At 41.5% G+C, this 20,703-nt stretch overlaps 1 protein-coding gene across 2 annotated transcripts in view; it reads right to left on the bottom strand.

The window, feature by feature from the left end:
* Klp98A (kinesin-like protein 98A) overlaps positions 1-20,703 on the bottom strand; it is a 57,271-nt gene that overhangs the window by 15,797 nt on the left and 20,771 nt on the right. For both annotated transcript variants that reach the window (XM_075870865.1, XM_037416150.2), the window contains 17 exons: positions 20,198-20,295; positions 19,149-19,223; positions 19,013-19,057; positions 18,861-18,920; positions 17,754-17,876; positions 17,436-17,487; positions 16,885-17,022; positions 16,439-16,527; positions 15,358-15,443; positions 14,522-14,566; positions 13,608-13,785; positions 12,147-12,239; positions 9,070-9,177; positions 7,301-7,474; positions 5,590-6,199; positions 3,285-3,403; positions 74-210 (listed from right to left, as the gene is read on the bottom strand). In XM_075870865.1, the coding sequence (XP_075726980.1) occupies positions 74-210; positions 3,285-3,403; positions 5,590-6,199; positions 7,301-7,474; positions 9,070-9,177; positions 12,147-12,239; positions 13,608-13,785; positions 14,522-14,566; positions 15,358-15,443; positions 16,439-16,527; positions 16,885-17,022; positions 17,436-17,487; positions 17,754-17,876; positions 18,861-18,920; positions 19,013-19,057; positions 19,149-19,223; positions 20,198-20,295 (2,230 nt within the window). The remainder of the gene's footprint in view (positions 1-73; positions 211-3,284; positions 3,404-5,589; positions 6,200-7,300; positions 7,475-9,069; positions 9,178-12,146; positions 12,240-13,607; positions 13,786-14,521; positions 14,567-15,357; positions 15,444-16,438; positions 16,528-16,884; positions 17,023-17,435; positions 17,488-17,753; positions 17,877-18,860; positions 18,921-19,012; positions 19,058-19,148; positions 19,224-20,197; positions 20,296-20,703) is intronic.

The raw sequence follows: 20,703 nt of genomic DNA on the forward strand, positions 1-20,703 counted from the left end.
CAGTATCAATTAAAATACAGGCTACCCCCGTGTGCCATAGAAAACATAGCACGTTGAAAGCCAGGTGACTGACCGTTGCCGCTTGTTCTTCAACGTGCTCAATATGTCTTCCTCCTGCTGAGCCAGAAACGCCATCTTGTCATCCAGGCTGTTCAGGGAAGTCTTGAGCTCTTTCTGTTCCGTGTCGGCATCCACCTTGCGATCTTGCACCTGCGCATCATCGAGACTAAGCCTGCTTTGTCTTTGTCTTTAGATGCTAATCTCTGCACTGGAGACCAAGAAAGCGAGACCAACTGTATATGCTCAAACCTCGATATAACAAATTTGGATACAACGAATGATTGGTTGTAACTAAGTAAGCGAAGAATAGCTTTGTCATAGATACAGTGTTACGAATAACCATGTATAAAGAATTTTCGGATATAACGAAGTATTTTCGAGGCAGATGTGACTTTGTTAAAATTAGGTATGAATGTATTTATAAAGAAAACATTAGTGGTTCTTCATTGATGAAACAACTGGGTATGCTTGACCTTTTCAGAACCGACCTATGGAGGGCTGTGTGTAAGCGGGTCAAATTCGCACATTACTTCAAGGGCCACGATAGCCTATTTTAAATAAATGTTCTCATAATACATTGATTTATGTGTTTTATACTAATTCTTATGAATAAAATTGTAATTAATTATCTACTTATAATAAAGTCATTAATGTCTTCCCTTTGCATAAATAGAATTAAATGTCAAGATAAAGATATAGTGCAGTTTTATGGTCGGTTATGCCCGCTTATAGCGCAGAAAAACTATAATTATGATGAACGTCAAGGAACGAGGCTCATTGAACGACTCATCGAACGTGGTATTGCTTTAAAAAAATGATCTTATGCAAAAGTACACTGTAAAATGAAGGTAAATGAAGACACATTTATAATGCGAAAGCTTAAATTCATCTAACCCTCACTTTATCTAGCTCTTGAGACTAATTGACATAACTAGCAAACACACAAATGTGTACAAAGCATTTCAAAGGGTTAATTATTATGGCAAATTTATACAGCATGCCTTCTATTGGCCACCATGTTGAATGATCAAGCACAACACGAATCGTTTCATCACGAAATGCAAATGTGGTTCCGAGCTGGTTGAGTGCACACATCCATGGTAAAATGAAAATGTGCAGAGCACCTGAATGTGTTAGCTTGCACGTGGTAATTTCTACATCATTTTCAATTAACCCCTCCAATGCCTGCGTCATTCGTACTTCATGTCTCATGTGTATTACATTTAATGTGTATGTATTAAAGGGACCCTAAAGAGCAAAACGATTTTTCGCATATAAATAGAGAACAATTTCACAATTCCGAAAACACCACTCTTACTGGGACATGACGCTTAGTAAGCAAAAAACGCGCAAAAAAAAAAAATGTGGGTGGCGACGCCATCTTGAGATTCCTGCGCCTAACACTCTGATCTAAGAAATTTTGAAGACGTCCACTGGGTCCTACAAAGCTTCAAATCGATAAATTATAATCTGTGGGTGCTATAAACTTAGCATACGATGTTTAAAAATATTCTATCAAGCCAATTCTACAAAAATACCGAAAATACACTTTGAAATTTCCCACGTCATGCGACGAGAGTGTGGCGTGAAATTAAAAATAAAACTTCAACTGCAGTTTTCTCCGCTAACAATGAACTTATGATAGTGGAACATACAGCATTTGAATTATCAGAGTGCAGTTTGTCAATCCAAACAAAGTCATTGTTTCTTTTGGTGTGCCTTTACTTTGGATACTTTGATTTATGATGATTTTATTACCGTATTTACATGCGTAATGAACACACTCGCATAATAAACGCATCCACAACTTCGGTCGTCAAAATGTGATTTTTTTTCCTCCCACGTAAAAAATCCACCCCCTAAATTCATCTGCTGCAGTCCCGCTAACCGACACCCGGCGCCTTCTTATCCGTTGGATCTCTTTCCATGCCGACTCCCTTCAGCCACCTTGGCTCGCTCCCCCCCCCTTTGCCCGCTGCCGCACGCCGTATTGTTGTTCTTTATATCTGCACGCGGCACATATCCTGTATTTTTTTATTATCTATGCCCCACAGCGGGGTTCACGAACGGTGCAAATGTAGAGACATCGCAGCTGACAAGCGCACAGTGAGCGAAGGTCACAAAACTGCCCGCACCAACCAGCTGTCACTCCCTGCAAATAAGGCCCACCAACTCGCCCGTGATTTTCGAGAGACAACAACACAGTTTGCTCTCGCCAAGGCTGTCTTGAAGGGCCATTCATCGCTGTTACATCGCAGGTTTTTGGAAAACCAAAAAAAATCTCTTGTAGCCCAGAAAAGATTGTGAAGATTTTTGAAACATGGCAGCACCCCTTGATTCTCCCTTCGGTTGCAATTTGTTCATCATGCTTGTTATCCGTACTTAAAGGAATGCAAGATATGGAATACCTTTTCTACAGTAATTTCTCATGTGAACAACCAGGTGGCAGTCGTATTTTGTCGTTAATCTCGTTATCGACGGTTTGTTTTGATGCTTTGGTGGTAGCTTGGTGCTATGTCAACGGCGGCGGCGCGGTCGTCGTGCGAGGTTGCCACGAAGTTGGCAAAGTGTGTCGTAGCGCATGCTTCTGGGTGCTCCTCGAGATCACAGCAGACACCAGCGTTGCAGTTGAACGATTGTGAGAAAAAGAAAGCCGCGAAATGCTTTTATGGAGGGACAGCTCGCAGAAGACAGCAGCTTCAACCACCGAAGATAAGTGAAGCGCAACAAAGAAGCTGTTTACAAAAAGTGCACACACATGTAAAATGCGAAAGGCTAAGCGACCTAACTTTTTTTTTTGCATTACTGCATTTCTCGCTCACCCCAAAAAAACCTTTCATAAAATTTGCCTCCCATAATAAATGCACCTCCAACTTTGCTCCGGTTTCTTGATAAAGAAAGTGCGCTCATTACGCAAGTATTCATGGTAATTGACAATGTTCATGTGGTGATTTCTTATTCTCTTTCAGACACTTATACATTTCCTTGGTCTCCTTGTAGATTGCAATGTGTATCAAAGTGAATATTTTTAGACTCTTGCATTATGACTTCCTGATTTTCGTGCAAAGCCCATACGATTCTCTGTTTCTTGATGTTGTGCTTTCAGCTGTTCATGCATTCATTTTCTAAATCCCTCGACAATTGTGCGCAGGAATGTTGCTAACTGCATTCATTGTATGGCCATTACCTCCCTTGAATGCATGAAAGAGCCAGTAAGTAATAACCTTTTGAAGCTGCTGTTCCAGGTTTTCCTTCTCGGTAGCAACGCCCTTCAGCTTGCTGTCGCACTGGTTCACTGAACTTTCGATGTCTGCAACATCTTGTTCCTTTTCTGATATACAACCTAAAACAAAATAAAAAAACAAGCACTCAATTTATAATAGCGACTTGTGGGATTTTACACCACAAAATCATGATATGATTGCGAGGAAAGCCATAATAGAGGGCCGCGGAGATTTTGGCCATTAGGATTCTTCATTGAGCGCCTAAATCTAGAACACCCAGGTCTCAAGCATTTCATTAGCATCTTTTGCGCTTGCGATCGAGCACCATAATAACCAGACCACCACTGAGGCTTGATCTTTCAGTTAAACGAGACAAGTTTGAGAGAAGGCATGCTAGACATTTCAATAAAGAATGTTGCAGACATTCAGTTTATCATGAATTTCTTGGTATTTTGGTAAACACAGAACGAGGGTCGGCCATGCTAATGCATGTTATGAATCCTGCCATTTTTGTTTTGGCACACTAACTGTGTTGCATGGTTCTGAACATGCAAAATTGGTACTTTCGTTTTCGTAACTGGTTAACTGGTACGGGCACTGAAATGTTGCAATGAGACGTTGCGGCACCCTTTTTTATTTATTGCCTCAGTTCCATGGGCTCAATGATTTGTTCTTAAGCAAAAAGTCGAACAGTAGTTGCAATGTTGCAATGAGACGTTGCGGCACCCTTTTTTATTTATTGCCTCAGTTCCATGGGCTCTTAAGCAAAAAGTTGAACAGTACAATAGTGCGTGAGAAGTAGCTGACAACCAAGACCACACCCACTTCATTGTTATGACAGGATTAGATACTTTTTTTAATCAATACTATTGTGCTCAGTTTATTGTTCTCATGAATGAAATGTCAGCATACTGGTCTCTCGAAACTGTATGGTTTTTTGCATTTATAAGACGTATTTTTGTATAAAAAAAAAGAAAGGCAAACTCAAGGACCCGTTTTACTTGTTAGACACATTATTAATGAGAACTGCCAGACAATTACGCCAAGAATGGTATAGGGGATGTTATGATATGTGAGGTTTAACATTCTAAAACCACCATATGATTATGAGAGATGTCGTTCTGGAGAGCTCCATAAGCATTTTCACCTCCATCGCAAATGCAGCTGGCACAGCTGGGATTCGATCCTGCGATCAGTGGGTGAGCAGCCGAGTACCGTAGTCACTATACTCGAGGACAACTTTCTGTGGCAATGAAGGAAAGGCTATGGAACCAAAAGGGGCGTGTTCCACCGCTGTAGAATATAGTGCCACAAATGCGCCCTTGTTTTCCACGTGAAAATAATAAAAAACATTATTTTCTACTGGATGCTGTTTATAAAGAGATGCTGCATGCGCCGAGCAGATACTCATATCTGTTGCTTTGTGAAGAGTCGCTTCGCGTTCTTGCACGTCTCAAAACATCGCACATTTTACGTGCACCTCACAGTCAAAATGGTGCCTACGTCTTCAGGTAAGCACGCGTCGCCCTACAGCTATTCAGACGACTCGCCGAAGGAGCCTGTGTCAAATTTCACTCACAAACAGCTGTGCAAGCAGACGTATAAAATTGTGTGCGGTGGGATTGCCTGAACACGGCCGTCATTCTAGATGCGAGTCGAACGGGAGGTGTACAGGAGCGGTAGCTCCACCCCCGTAGTTTTCCCTTCATTGCTACAGAAAGTTGTCCCCGAGTACAAACTACCGCAGTGGGGCAGGTATAGTGGATGTTACCGTATTAGAAGTAATTGTTATGCAACTGTAAAGAACGAAAAGTGGATGATAGAATAACTTGCTGTGGGCAGGGACCAAACCTGCGACCTTCGAATAACGCCTCTGATGCTCTACCAACTGAGCTACCAAGGGGTTTAATCCCTTGTCCATTTTATGGGATATGTATGTGTATGTAAACAAGAGAGCAACAGTCGGTGCAGCCTGTTGCCGTTGTGAAGAGTGTGGGACACTAATTTTTTGCCTGTTGGCGTCATGCAGCTTTTGATCTCATTACGAGCTGGCAGCTGACCAATAATCTCTCGCATACAGCCTGAAGGCATTAACTCTGCCAGAACGACTTTTTCACTTCTATTTTTCTATAAGACACAACAGCAAAATGTCCAAAAAAAAAGTGCACCTTATGCACCAGAAATTATGGTATCAGACTGACATATTCCTTACAATAGCCCATGCTCTCTGTAAGGTGCTGGGTACCCTGATAATTAAAAAAAAAACTGTGTTTATACCCTTCGCATTCAAGTCTTGCAGTCTTACCTTCCAACTTGTCCAGGTCCTCGACCATGGACTCGAGAAGCGGAAGCAGCGAGTCCAGCGTGTCCAGGTTGTGTCGCCAGCCGACTTCCACATCCTCTTCCTTCCTGCCCAGTGCCTTTTCCTCTTCCTGAAGTTTGCGCACCTCTTCACCCACGAAAGCGAGTCTCCCCTTGACGAGCGTGCTCACTTCTTCACCGTCGGACTCATCAGACGAGAGCTTGTCGCCCTTTTCGTCGGAAGTCGCCTTGCCCGACGACCTCTCACCGTGACCTTTTGCCTCTTGACCTTGGCAGTCCCCCGAACCTTCTTCATCGGGTGACATTTCGAAGCTCTGCAACAACTTCTGCTTCTCCACGAGAGCTTCGATTTGGCCTGCGATACTCTGACGCTCTTCGTGGATCTCGGCCAGTTGTGCGTGCTTTTTGTCGGCGAGTTGCTGCCGGATGCTCTCGACAATGTTCTCCAGGTCGCCCGTGTTCTTGGGAAGTGGAAGGTCGTCACGAGCTCCAGAGATTAGTGACAGGAGAGATCGCCAGTTCTCTGATGCCTGAGTCGTCGATAGTTCCAGTTCGTCTCTCAGAAGGCGTATCTCCTCTTGCAGAAGATTCGTCTGCATGACACGGAAGCCATAACAGCATGTTAGCCTTTCCAGGCCCGTCATTACGTTTTTTGCAATGTTTGAGTATTCCTGCATCGGGGACGTAACCAGGATTTTATTCGGGGGAGGAGGAAGGCAGTTTTTCCAGCCCTCTTTCTAGAGTGTTGGAGCGTAGGACTTTCATGTGGTACAAAAAAAAAAAGGTATCCTATGACTATTCTATAAAGAGATGACACCGTGCCGCAAAAGCCTTTTAAAAAAATTCTTAATTGTAGCGTAACTTGCAGAGTTTATGCATATTTGTGTACAGATTTCAATATGCAGTTATTTCTTTAGCACAACTTATACATAATAAAATACCAAACATTTCATGTTCCCTGTTGGGAGCAAGATCTTTTCCTAAGTAGAAAGAGCTACAAAGCAAACAAACATACCACAATAATTTAAAATTAATATAGTGCTTGATAAAACCCGAATAAATGTTCTTCCAAGCGATTTTAACAAAAGTTATAGTACGTTGAACATCCATGAGCAATATCCTAGTGTGACAAGTTTAGCATTCAGTAACATTTGTGTAAATGTGTTCAAAACATGCTTTAGTTTTTTAGTTTTTTTTTCTGCATGCAGTTCTTATGACAGATTACTGTAATATGCAAATTTTTCTATGTAACTCTTCCAGTTTAAGAAAAACTTTGCTGCCAGCAAAGCGCATTAGATGTTTAATATTTAAAAAGCTATACATTCTACAAGAAAAAAAATTGCATATTAGAAATTAATCTGCACGCAAAAAATATATAAATATGATGATATATGCTAAACACGTGGTGTCACTGTAGCCAATGTTTTGAGAAGCAGACTTGTCTTCTTCAAGAGTGCAACCTTGAAACCTTCTTCAGCTGCAGCATTGAGGAAGACGAGACGACTTGTCTAAACATTGGCTTCGGTGACGCTTAACGTAGAAGAATTTCGTGTTGCTTCAAGCTTCAATCTTCCCCTGAACTTCCTGCCTTTTTTGAAATACTAAACAGCGCAGGTTTCAGAAAAAATTGTCAAGAGTCTTAAGAATTAAAAAGAAATAACAGAGTAATATATAATCTTAAAATGGCCACTTACCTGAGATGAGTATTCCTCTTTCTTCTGGCTGACCTCGTCGTCCATGCGAGCCAGCTCCTGCTGCTGCTTGACGATTGCGTCCTTCAAGTCCTGCTCCTTCATCTCGAGGCTCTTGATTTCGTCGTAGAGGCGCGACTGCTCAGTCTCGAGTTTGCTCAGCACGTACACTCGCTCCTGGACGGTCAAAGAACAAGAACGTGAAAGACTGGGAGAGAGAGAGAAAACCCTTTGCCTCGGGCATCTACAGATAGTCAAAACAATTCGGTGACTAAGAAAACAGAAACACGAGCCAGAACAGCTACGCTCGCATGACCAGCATATCGGGTGTCACAGCGAACGTGTGGAACACACACAAACACACACACGTGCGTGCATGCACAAACACACACACACACGTAAAGCTTTTTGAGATGAAATCGCTTTCATTTCATCAACTTAGTAAACATAAGAAAATACTTTCATTTTTTATTAATTAGTAATTAACAATTATTAGGTTTACAGTCACTACACTACCAAACAACTTTTAGACAATATTTGAAAGAATTACTGCCAGCTAAGTTTGTACAACGATGTCTTTTTTTTTTTCAGATTTAAGGAGGGACGAGAGACTTAAAATAGCACAAAATTGTAAAAAATGGCGACTTTAAAAATTGCAATTTGAAGTACTTATAGTCGAAGGTATCTTTAGGAAAAATTTTATATTATTGCAGCAAAATACCATTTATTTTTGCTAGAAGCCTAATATGTAAAATTTAAAATATAATATATAAAATAAATCTATATATTATATATATATAAAAGCCTAATATATAATATATAAAATAAAATATATAAATGTTTTTAAAACTGGAAACGTAATTTTCTAAGCATTGTTATTTTTGTGAACTGAATCTGCCTTACGGAAGCCTTAAGCAAGTTACCGTGAAGATATCTAAACTAACTTGGTACCATTCTTTTCTGCAGCACTTTAACGACAGGCTAAGGCTCTTCTTTTTCTATCAACCTTAACAGAATTGTAATTATATGATAAATACCAGCTAACTACTGGAAGCTCATTTTTACCTGTCAAGTTTAAGAATTGTTTCTGATCAAAGAAATAACCATTTTGACATCTAGTTTGCTTAACCCTGCGGTATGAACGTTTTGAAGGAAATATGTAGCTTTGAAAACTAACTTTCTTTATTGCGAGTTAGCATATCGACCCATAAGAAATTACCTAATTATAATGTGAAAATTTGTCATTACTTTTTTTAAAATGAGATGTGAAATCTGTTTGCATATTTGAAATCCACATTCAATGGTATGCGTGCATAATAATTTTATGAGTGGGATAAGAAATAAAAAGGGTTTTTTAAAGACCCTTGTCCCACCTTAAAAGAAAGTCGACGTCACACACAAGGCGTGACCCAGGGTGACTTTCTTGACACATTTGAACCTGACAAAACCGGTGTTAACAATAGATCAGTTATAACAAAGAGAAGCTAATGCACTGTCAGTTTTCATGTTTTCCATGGTGAAATAACCCGCTAACAAGAAATACTCTACATTTCAAGAGTATTTAGTGGCTCAAGACATGACTCGTGACGCACCTTAAGTGCCAAAATTAGGATGGCCCTTTATATTGCACCAAGACTTGAACAGCACATCGAGTGAGCTATGTCTTCTCATATAACGTGTGCAGGCGGTGATGGTACCATGTTGATCTTATGCAAGATAGATCGTATTGACAATGCTGGTAGAAAAGCTATGAGTGGCGCTCGCAGACATACCTGCTGAAGCCTGTTTTTGAGCTGCTCAAAATTTTCACGGACTTCTTTCTCTTTTCCCGTCAGGTAGCGGAGCTCTTGTTGGAGTTGCACAATCCTCTGAGCTGTGCCCTGCCATAAGAGTGAGGGACAAGGTAGGAAGACATATGAAAAGCAGTTTTAGTGCATTCCGCAGCATGAGGGCGGGTCTCATTCAAACATTTTAACTCTGCGATGCAGCTTCATGTCAATGCACTCTGCACTGCAGTGAAATCAAGCTGAAAATTAAAAGCAAGCAGTAGTGTTTGTCACAGGCTGAACACAAAAATTATGGCTGTTCTTGAAGCTTTGCTTATAGCTAGTAATTTTGCATCACTTCTTTTTGTGAAAACCTGAATGCTTGTTGTTGTAAGTCTCATACATGTAGGCCACATAAAAGAAAGGTTACAAACATTTTTAGACAGCAGGGACAAGCAATCACATAATAACACACACTCATGCATCTTATACTTTGGAGATGTGAATACTAGCAAATTTCTTATATATACCTCGTACAAAAACCAAGAACCAAAAATTTATTGAAATACAGTCGGCGTCCAATTTCCTAGACCCTCAAGGGACCGCGAAAACGTCCGGAAAAATGAATGCAAGTGAAAACACACTCTCTTAATAAGCATTCTTGCTGACGGAGAGGGTCACAGCAACAAAAGAAAGAATGGAAGAAAAAGCTGATGTAGCCAGCGCTGCCGCATTTGTAAACACTTAGGCATAAAAAAAAAAGAAGAGCACTTATTTTCATTTGCATGGTGTTCTGTTTGTGGGGGTGCTGACACCCCCCCTGTAAAGTTGTCTGTGCCGCGTGGCGCACGTGTCTCGCCCCAAAGCTTTATTTCGGTTGTGACCACCGCCGGGCGATAGAGGGCGTCGTGTTCGCTTTGAGTACCACTGTTGGTAGTGTGGTAGCGCCGGCGGTGGCCCCTGGCGGAAGGCGGGCCTTGAGGTGGGCGAGCGTTGAGCGAGATTCTTCTGCGCGTGGCGGCTGCCGCGAACGGTTGTCTGTAGCGTGGGCCCCTGGTCTCGGCACCGCGGGCTTCGCGCCGGGGTCCCACGTGGAAAGTCAGGCGTTGGCGACGCCGCCTTGGGTATGTGTTAGTGTGTGTTTATCATGTTATTGAGTGTTTAGTGTGTCACTGCGTTATATTGTTTGTATGGTAGCGTGTTAATTGAAATTGGTGTAACATTCAGTGGACGACATCGTCGTCTAAATTAGTTAATAAATGTATGTATGTTGTGTGCTTTGTACCAACCGCGTCTACTGTGTCCGTTCACTCCAAGAGCATGGCGTGGCGATGCACTCGTTCGCCTCGTCGAGACCCCACATGTTCTACTTGCTCACGATGATGTCTGCCTTAATTTCAGCTAATGTCATGCTGTCGCTGTACACCGATGACAGTGTCAGTGCTTGCGTCGATTCCAAGCTCATTGGCTGTGTAGGCACTGCCTCTTCGGCCTTGGTGTCGAAGACGTCGGAATCCTCGATAATGTGACGAATGATTTTGTTATCTATCAATTCTGCACACAGCTCGAGGTCTTTGTCAGTGTCAGCGAAGCCCTCGAAGGTTATCCCGGCTCGAATCAAAACACCAGCAGCGTGCAGAATATTGAAGGCAACGTCTGCGGGTGAAAGTTCGTCGCACACGCTACCAACTCCAGGTGAGATGGCTGTATCCGCGCCTAGGATGAAGCTCGCGTGGCGAGAAGAGCTCCAAGGAATTTGTTGCGTGACCACTTTCCACGTGTCTGCAAGCACCCCAACAGCAGACCTTAGGTCAACAGTGTAGCTTTGTCAACTGTCTGCACACAGGTCGCACAGAACCATGCAGCTGTGGTCATAGATTTGACTAAACTACGGATGGCAACAGATTCGCATGCGCTGGATTGCGGCATTTGGGGTTTTGAGGGTACGGCAGTCGCAGCGTGGCGAGCCCGAAAACAACCAAAATGGCGTCATCAACAGTGACTTTGTATCTACGGTTAGCGGTACAAAGTCTGGAAAATCAAATGGTGAAAACTACAAACGTTTGGAATTTCGGACTTTTTAATATTGACTCTAGGGGAAATTGACAGTGCCACAGAGGAGTCCGGGAAATCGGGCATGTCCGGAATTTCGGGCGTCCGAGAAATCGGACGTCGACTGTACTTTTACCAGTAACCAGGTCAATACAAGAAAGATATCCCCATTAACACTTGTTCAATGTTTTAGCAAATGTTCACTAAACAATTTAGAATGGAGCTTACCACGAAAATGCCACCTTATTAAGCATATACACAAGTCTGTTTGGCCCCATATTTTAGTCATGATCAAATAGTATTGTAATTGAAGTTAAAATGTTATGTATGTGAGTGAATGCTCTTATCATTTCTAATATGGCAATTAAGAAGTCTGAAGCCCTTCCCCTACAGAAAAAAATGGAGGCAAGCAAAGTTGGTGTGTATGTGCTTGAAACAGCACTCACACCTCATATTAGCAAAATTGCATCTGACACGAAATTAAGTTCGTTATATTCAAAAATTTTGTTATAAAGATTTGTTCCTAACACTGTATCTATTGCAAGTATTTTTCATTTACTTTGTTATAACCGATATTTATTTATATCTGAGTTAAATATATCCAAGTTTAGGTGTAATACTTCTGATTTGTTCTTTTTTTCTATCACATTATACAATGCTCTCTTCTAACTTTTTCTTTCCTTTGTCCGGGGAATGGTACCTCTATCTATATGTTTAGCAGTGCAACACTGCAGTTGTCACGGGCGACAAGAACGACCATGTGCAAATTATGTTAGTTATCTAGGCAGCAATGAACTGTGGCCACATGAAATGACCTCGATAAAAGATCACATTGACATATTGTAAATGGCTGATAGCCTACAAGCTTACAATAGAGAGCATCAATTAAGGGAAAACAGCGCAAAGAAATGCTCGCGTAACCGGTGCACCATTGAAGGCTATACTACCGTACACACACCGGCACTACGTTTTTCCCATGCGCCACTGCCAAAATCTGTAAATCGTAATGAGCTTCGCTTGATGAGTTCTACCTGCTCTTCGCTAGCTTGCTTCTCCAGATGCCTTCGCAACTCCTCGGTGACTTTCTCAAGCTTCGTCTGCTCTTCCTCCGCTTTTCTGTGGGCCTGAAAGCGAGAAGAGAAAGCAGTTGAAGTTTGCCAAAGACAGCATGTGAAACCTTGAAAATCACGCCACGTAAGTTTTTGCAAAAAAAAAAGTATGAACAGCTATACTTATTTTCCAAGGGGTGCATTAAAAGAGATTCCCACTCGAGAACATGTGTACAAAATAGCGTGATAAATCTAATAAAAGCTATGAAAATACATTGTCAGCTGCCAGCAGCATAAGCAACAGATCAGTAATCATCCATTGATAGTCGTGAGTGTTGTGATTCAGGGAACAAGTTAGGTTGATTTTCACCCTCTGTAAGCCACTGCACACTGCATGTAATAATCGGCACTTGATTCTTGTAACCACATATAAGTAGTTCAAAAGAACAGGACAAGTTTAATCTTACCTTGCTACAAGAAAATTACACCTGCAAGTCACATGGAAACACAGACAACATTTTGATCGTTTCAAATGTGCCCTGTCATTCTTCCCTATATGTAGCTCTCAGTCATCAGACTAAGGTAGTCAAGTTCCTTCATGGTCAAAGTTGTCTATGAAGCATTAAGCACTTATGTACATTTTTTTTATAACAGTAAGCTTCGTGAATAAATATACATTTTTGTTTGTAGTCAATACAAGGTGTCTATCCAGAATGGGTAACCATTCTTTGAAAGATGAGTGCTAAAGTGCAGTGTGAAGGGACCTACACCAGTGTCATAAAAGCACTTTTCATAAGGCCTTATCGGGATCAAAACTATTGCGATCCGGCTACCTGACTGCAATTAGGTTGATGTATGTAACAAACTCTATCCAGTTCAGATTGAAATGTATACCAGTGACCTTAGGTAAGAAAGCCACTGAGTATCGTTACTTGTTTCATTTTCTAGCCACATCTTTTTCTTCATGGCACTTCAGTGTTCATCTACATAAGAACGTAGCATCAACTAGAGCAGGGGTTTACATAGAAGTGTGGCTGCTTGGGCTAGTTGGTATGGCATGATGATATTTATAGCGCGAGAACAAAACGACTGTCCTTCTTGTCTCTGTGTCGTCGTTTTGTTCTCGCGCTATAACTATCGTCAGGGGTTTACAGTTATAATAATGGTGTACCATGGGCACTTTTGATTGCAAGCAGAGAAGATCCAGAGAGGATTTCTTGTTTGTATTAATGATGACCACTGCTACATGGTCCATACTAATCCATAATAAGCTTGCCAAAAGGTCAGAAAAATCCTTATAGTCTTGATAACCATTAGGCTTAGTTGTTATCGAACGTGACTACGTAACAGTACCTGATTACAAAATAGCCTAATCTGAATTGCTCCTCAAATAGCCATCTTAGGTGCCCATGTGGCAGGGCTGTAAAACGGGGTGCTCATTACCTCGTCGGCCATCCTCTTGAGCTCCTCGGTCTTTTCCTGCAGTTGCCTGAGCTCCTCGCGCTTCTGAGACAGCTGCGCCTCCACGGCCTCCTGCTCCTTGCTCAACGGAGCCACAGTGCTGCCATTGTTGTTGCGCTCGTCGTGGTTGCCAGACTGCTTTTCCAGCAGCTTGCGCATGCTATTGTCAAGTGTGCACGGCAACAGATGAGAAGAGTTAAAGAGACACAGCAATGAACTCATAACAGAGCAAGGAGCAGAGCAGGTGAGCTATTTTCGATGTGTCCACTTTGGCCACCGCTGATATGCAGGAGCTCAGCAAGCAGTGCGCCTCTCTTTCTGGTTCTTTTGCCACAACGTCATTACGACATCGCGACGCTCATTACGACATCGCGACCTGCGTCAAAGTGTGGACGCTGTGGCCAGAAATTGAAACCACGTCTTCAGGGTTAGCAGCCAAGCACCTTAGCCACTACACTGCTACAAAAGATGCTTTTTTATACTTTTCCTAAAACCAGTCAAGTAACTGATATATTTTTGCCCCAACTATTCCACTCATCTATTAATCTCCAGCGTGTCTTTTGCTCGTTGCTGCCATTCGCCATCTGACATACTTTATTTGTTGCTTAGCACAAACACACGATGAATACTTCTAGAGCTCTGCACAATAGGGTAAAGAATTTTTTTTTTGGCAAAAAGCAAGGTGCTAAATTGGCAACCCTTTCGATCGCCGAGGCGGGCCGCTGCATTGCCCAGCCCGAGCCTCGGCAGCCAACTTTGGGCCGTCCAGCAGGCCTGCGAGGCGGCAAACAGGCAAGGCCTTGACGTCCCCACGTGGGAGACCTAAGGCCCGATTGGCGAAAGCTCTGCTGGACTACCAATAAAGTTGCTACCAACCAACCAAAATTCAAGCTCACCTCAAATCCATAATATTTTCACTTCCATCTTCATGAGCCTCAAACCTATGCAGAAGAAGAAATAATTGAGCATACTTAGTCCGATTTTAGAACATACCAACACTTCTATGCTCATTATTGTTACGAGATATACAGCAACAGTACTTGGAGAGAAACACTAGACAACAGAATAAATGGGGAGTTTGGGGAAGCAGTAATTTCGTGCGAACACATTCAGGGCAAAGACATAAGTTTTTGTGCAACTTGGCAGTGAATACACTGTCACAAAAGGCTGGCAGCATTGCTGGTCCAGCATTTGCACTTCAACAGAAAAACTGTCATGCATAGTTCGACGCATCTACAGTGCCACCATCAAAAATCCCACAAAAGTGATTGAGTGCCTCAAAATGAGCGCTTGATAGTACTGCCCCAGAACAATTTTTTGGGTGAGCACTTCCAAAGTTTACAGATTTTCGGGGCTAATGCTGATTCTTTTGCTCACAAGAGCCCATGAATGAGCTGCTGTACCTAACATTTTTTTATCACTAACTTAAATGACAATCACAGTAGTGAATGTAGTGATGAAATGGCGAATCGAGTCACTTTTCAGCACATTGCACATTTGAGAGCTGTCAGAGGAGCTAGCATGAGTGCAAAAATACACCAAAATATTTGCCGCACATGCATAAAAATGACAGCTGCAGAATTTTATTGCAAAGGTGCATTAAAAACATTTTGTTAAAAAAAAACATAGACAAGTACGTGCTTTTAGAGCACACACAATGCAAGCCTTTCATTGGAAATGTTGAAAGAACTCTCACAAATAATTGCAAGCACAAAGCAGTATGGCAACGCACCCATTTCCACAGATGCTCTCCGTGGACTTTGACATGTCACCTGCCGATCGGCTCAGAAAAGACAAGTGGGACAGGTTCATGAGTGACTGGAAAAAAAGTGATGCATATTACTCAGATACTCGCAGCATTCCCATTCTCTAGACTACGTCAGAGCAGGTATGACACGACGAGGCGCAGCACCAGTTCCGAATTGAGAGTGATAACTCGAACGAGCAGGCAATAGCAATTCATCACCACTTTATATGGCATATGAGTTGTTAAAAACCACAGACCTTTGACCCGGACTAGCACGCAAGCAATGCGATAACAGAGGATGAACTCAAAGTTAGGCCGCGTGCAAACTACAGGCCTTTCACTTGAACTAGCATGCAAGCAATGTGATAGCAGAGAATAGGCTCAAAGTTATGCCATGTGCGACATAGTTCACGAACTTAAATGGCCTGTTTGAAAACCAATTTCCAAAACCCGTTTCCACAAGAAAGACCAATTTCCATAACTCATTTCCTCCCCTTTCTTTCTTCTGCTTTTGCAGAATCACAGGAAATGATTCCTGTGAAAACAGCTGAATTCAAATTTACAGTATACTCTCTTTAAAAAGCACCTGAATGACCAGAAAAATGTTCAGTTTCAAAGGAACTCCATTTACTGGACAAACAGGGGTGCAGAAATCAAGTCCAAAACGAATCCCGACAGAAGCAGGTGTTCCATTTAAGAGATATCCATTTACTGAGAGTCAACTGTAATGTGATCCAAAGCAAGTCACCAAATTCTTAGATTGCACCACACTAGTTGCTATAAGCGTCAAATATAATTAGGTGCATGCTCCTTATAATTATGGCATGCTAAGTCAGCTACAGATTATCAGGCAGTGTTTAACATTACATAGGTAGAGAAAGGCTCCAAATGGGTTGCAAAAGAGATGCTGCTATTATTGCAAAAAACAATAGATTGTGAGGCATAAGAAAAAGCTACAGAAAAAACAAAAGAAAAGCTGAAGAAACAAAAATTCCTATTCCTGCTACAGCAACAAGATAAAGCCAGCAACAAGATAATGCTGGAATGTGCAGGTCACATGACTTACCCTCCTTTCCTTCTCTTTTCTAAGCTTGTGCACCTCAGCAGGGTCATTGTATCTGAACACATTTGTTGTTCCCAGCAGAACAACGCAGCCTGAAAAACATCAGGTTTATAGGACTACACTCCTGACAACTGCTCACACTCGAAAAAGGCCAGAGTGTGCTCTTCTGTCACTGCCATCATTACATTGCTTTCATTTTTCACACAGCACTTATTATATATACCACAATGACATAAACTTTTTTATGCAATTTGTTTACACTAGTCTTATCTTGATCCAGTATACAAATAATCCTCTATTTTCATCACTCTGATTTGAAACCCTAAAGCCATAATTGCCTCACAAAAAACTCCAATAATTGCCATCATCAGTTATAAATAAAAAAACACAAAATAGTTCTGCAAGGAAGGGAAAGAAAGACAAAACTATGAGAATGTGTTTTTACAGACCTTGGGTGAGCCTGGTTGGCTTGTCCACAGGCATTGTGTTGATGCAGCACTCAGAGTTCTGGTTAGGGTAGAGTGTGGCACCGCCATCAACCAGTTCTATGGAGCAATGCTCGTTCTGGATTCCGGGTCCAGACAGTACTGCGTCATGACCAGATCAACAGAGCGATTAAGATGCAAAACCCTGATGGCCCCTATCTTCCGCTGAATTCAGCTCAAACATGAAGTATTTGCAGTAACTGGTGACAAAGTAAACAGAAAGGGTTCCGTAAGTGTTGCTCCAGCCAAAATGAAAACTGCATTCGCTGATTGAGAAGCCGGCAGCTATGCCTCAAAGAATTCGCCTGAAACTCAGATTTGTAGGACAACATCCTTGAACTCGTACGGAAGTGAAACTTCAGACCACACAGTATGACAGAGCCCAAGAGCAAAAATATTTATTCATAATCTGAACTAGGCAGCAAAAACAATGTAAAATTCCTTTAGACTGCTGCCACTAGCACAAGAAAAAAATATAAACAAGATATGAATTAACTAGAAAAACGAGTTCTCACCAATATCTTGCTTGGTGTCCGCATTTTCAGTGCCAATGAAGGTCTTTCCATCCTGTAGAAACACAAGGCGCCACATCAATACTTAGAACTACACTGCTGTGTTCACAGGTTGGCAAAAAATGCAGAGCTCACTCAGACTTGCTCACTAAGTATGTTTTGTACTGAGGTTTCCTTGATCTTGGACTCGCCAAAATATTACTCACTCAGACTCATGGCTCTATCTGAGTTTGAGCGATTCTGAGCAAGTTGGCTCATCAGTGAATTTGCCAGACTATGACTTCATTACAGAGTTCACACAATTTCAAGTTGCACCCTCACCTTCAAGTGATAGAGGACTACCCCCGTGCTCAAAATGTCATCCCCCAGTCCAATGAGGTGTGGCCGCTCAGAGTCGAGGACCACACCTTGGCCAGACATCCGCAGGCCCAGGGTTTTTTGCTCCTAGGAAAGAAGCATACTACATTCAGTTTCACAAGACACCACTATAGTCGTCACGCCTAACAAAAGATTCATGGCAACAATGATGGACTATCAAACACAATCGCCACGAGTCCCCGCCTGCCTGCAATTATTATAGCATCGCTGTCTTAGACTAAGCTGTGCTATCATCATTGTAGAAGTAGAAGCAGTAGTCATGCACATCATGTGACTAGAGGTGGGGGGATGAATAACGAAATAAATAAAACGGAAACGATAGTGATGTTAAATAATGATGATGACACTACTTGCATTCCTGTCTAGCCAGGATAGTAATAGTACATGTTTGGGCGAGTGTGTGTGAGGAACGGGCCAAAGCCACATTGGAACGCTACCACACCATTCCAGCACGGCCCTCAATGAGTACATTGTCGCTCGACATACATAACTGTATATTAATCCACATGTAACCCTCCTGTAGAAGTTGTTTCACTGCAGTAGAGGGATGCTAAACCGCAAGTACACCTTTCCAAAGAAAGTCCCCACTGCCACAAAGCCCTACTTCAAGGTTTAACGGGCATATAAATCTCACATTGATTCATAATTTCTTACATTGAAAGGCTTATTATACCAGCTTATATGCTCTAAATAAAGCAACTTGTAAAATAATGAAATTTATAGGTTATCATTTGCATTGTACCGAAAGTGAAATCCTGCTACTATTCAAAGCTGCTTCCACTTCCTTTGAACCAAAAAGAATTACCTTTGCATATGCATTGTTAAATACTAAAATATTGTTAGTTGGGTCATGACAAATACGCTTATTTTTCATTATAATACATGAGATACATGATTTAAATTAGATTCGAAATTATTTCACCAAATCACTGTTCGCTTCGAACCTAAAATTTGCCATTCATACAAGCCTATTTTTACAGCATGAAGCTGTCTAGAACTTTGTTTGCCTGTTTATATTCTACAAGTACAGTCGTACTAACTGTAGCTTACCTTCAAAATTTTGTGTGTCTCCTTCCATTTCTCTGTCCATTCCTCTGTAAGGAACTTCACCTAAAGGACAAAATTGAGACAAAAGTTGGAGAACATAACGTGGTATGTGCTTACTCCATGTCTGCACCCCTAAATAAAATATGAAAGCTTACCCTTGCTTCATTCTCTTGAAGCTTCTCCATGACTTGTGTACTACTCTGAAATAAGAAGGACAGCCGATTTAAATGGTTAGTTCATGCAAGCAGCGAGTCTTGATGGTGTGATTGAGGCAAAGGACTTCATACTTACGTCATCACCTCCAACCCTTGATCGTAGCCTGGCAATCTCCTCGCGAAGTTCCTTGATGAGCTTGACATTTGGATCCTGTAAATAAACAAACAATCCACGTGATGACTGATGCTGACGAAGTCTCTGAATGTGTGTGTGCTACAGTGAAAATAAAAATTTATCCTTGCAATAACTGCTCAGCCCTGATGCCAATTTCCCACACAAAGTAGCTATTATAAGCTTTTCATTGACATGAGGGCATAATACTTGCATGCTCATCATAAACATCCCATAAAAAAAAAAGGTACTTTGATGTTGAATCTGCCTATTATAACCAAGTTTGACAGCAACTCTAATAACTTTGTGCGTAGATGTTGTGTACACTAAGGGACTGATTTCCAACCATGGTTGATAAAGAACAATGCTGTGTACTGTAATACTCTGGAGTAAACCCTCCACAATGTGAAATACTATAACTTATCACGTATAACCTGCCCCTGAACGGAACCCGTACTTTCATCCTGAAACCCTGAAAAAATAATAATAAATAAAAGTTACCCACGTATAGCCATGACGCCACTTTTATTGCACTACCGTCCAGCATTGCTACGATGAAAATATCCACACCAAAATTTGCACACAGCCAAGCACCCTGACTTCAAGCTCTGAATTTTCTGTATATCTTGTGCGGGTTATACATGAAAGTCGGCAGGGGTGCTGACACGATGAAATTTCTTAACTGAATAAGCAGGAAAGTTCGAAAACATATCCTCTGTATAGTGGATCAAATATAGGATACTTTCATATTTATTAGGTGACATGAAATACAAAGTTCCTGCAAAGTATGAATTAAAAAAAATCAATATACTGTTCATCAAGATACATCCATACAGCTAATAACATTGTTTCTCTAAAGACTGTAAGAGGTGCTTTTGTGCCCTGTGTCTCCCTTAAAAAGTTAATGCCATTCTATGACCTTAATTAATGAGTTTTTTTTAGCCTAGTAGCTCTAACTCTACAATTTCCACTCAAAATTTACAATGACAAATTAAGAGTATGTGTGAACTGACCTCGTTGATAGTCGGCTTGTTGATGATGTTCTTGGCACGGTTTGCATAGCGCAAGGTGCTCAGTGTCTCTCCGTAGTTGCATTCCGCAGGAGAAATGGCTGCGTGTGACACGAGTTAACAGTGAGTACCATGTTTTCCCACATATAATGCATACTGAAAACTCTAGATAGGAAACGCAGTGCACAGGCATTCTGTGGCATATTCTACAAGAGTTATGCAATGAAAGCTCGTGTATGTGATTTCCTGCAATTGCATGTATAAATACATTAATGTGCTTCCTTTGTTGTCGACATACAAAAACAACGTACATGCAAGATTTTGGAGTCATGACGAAAGAGACATAATAAATGTTAAGCATAGAAAATAAATATAAAAACTAGACAAGCTCTTCAGTTCGACACTTTGTGAGGTGCCTATAGTCAACAAGACAAAAAATGCCACCATCATCTACATAGGCATTTGATGTTCCTCACTGCAGGGAACACTCACTCATATTTGCTGTAACT

The sequence above is a fragment of the Rhipicephalus microplus genome, chromosome 8 (assembly GCF_043290135.1).
Source record: "Rhipicephalus microplus isolate Deutch F79 chromosome 8, USDA_Rmic, whole genome shotgun sequence".
In the NCBI taxonomy this organism is placed as follows: domain Eukaryota; kingdom Metazoa; phylum Arthropoda; class Arachnida; order Ixodida; family Ixodidae; genus Rhipicephalus; species Rhipicephalus microplus.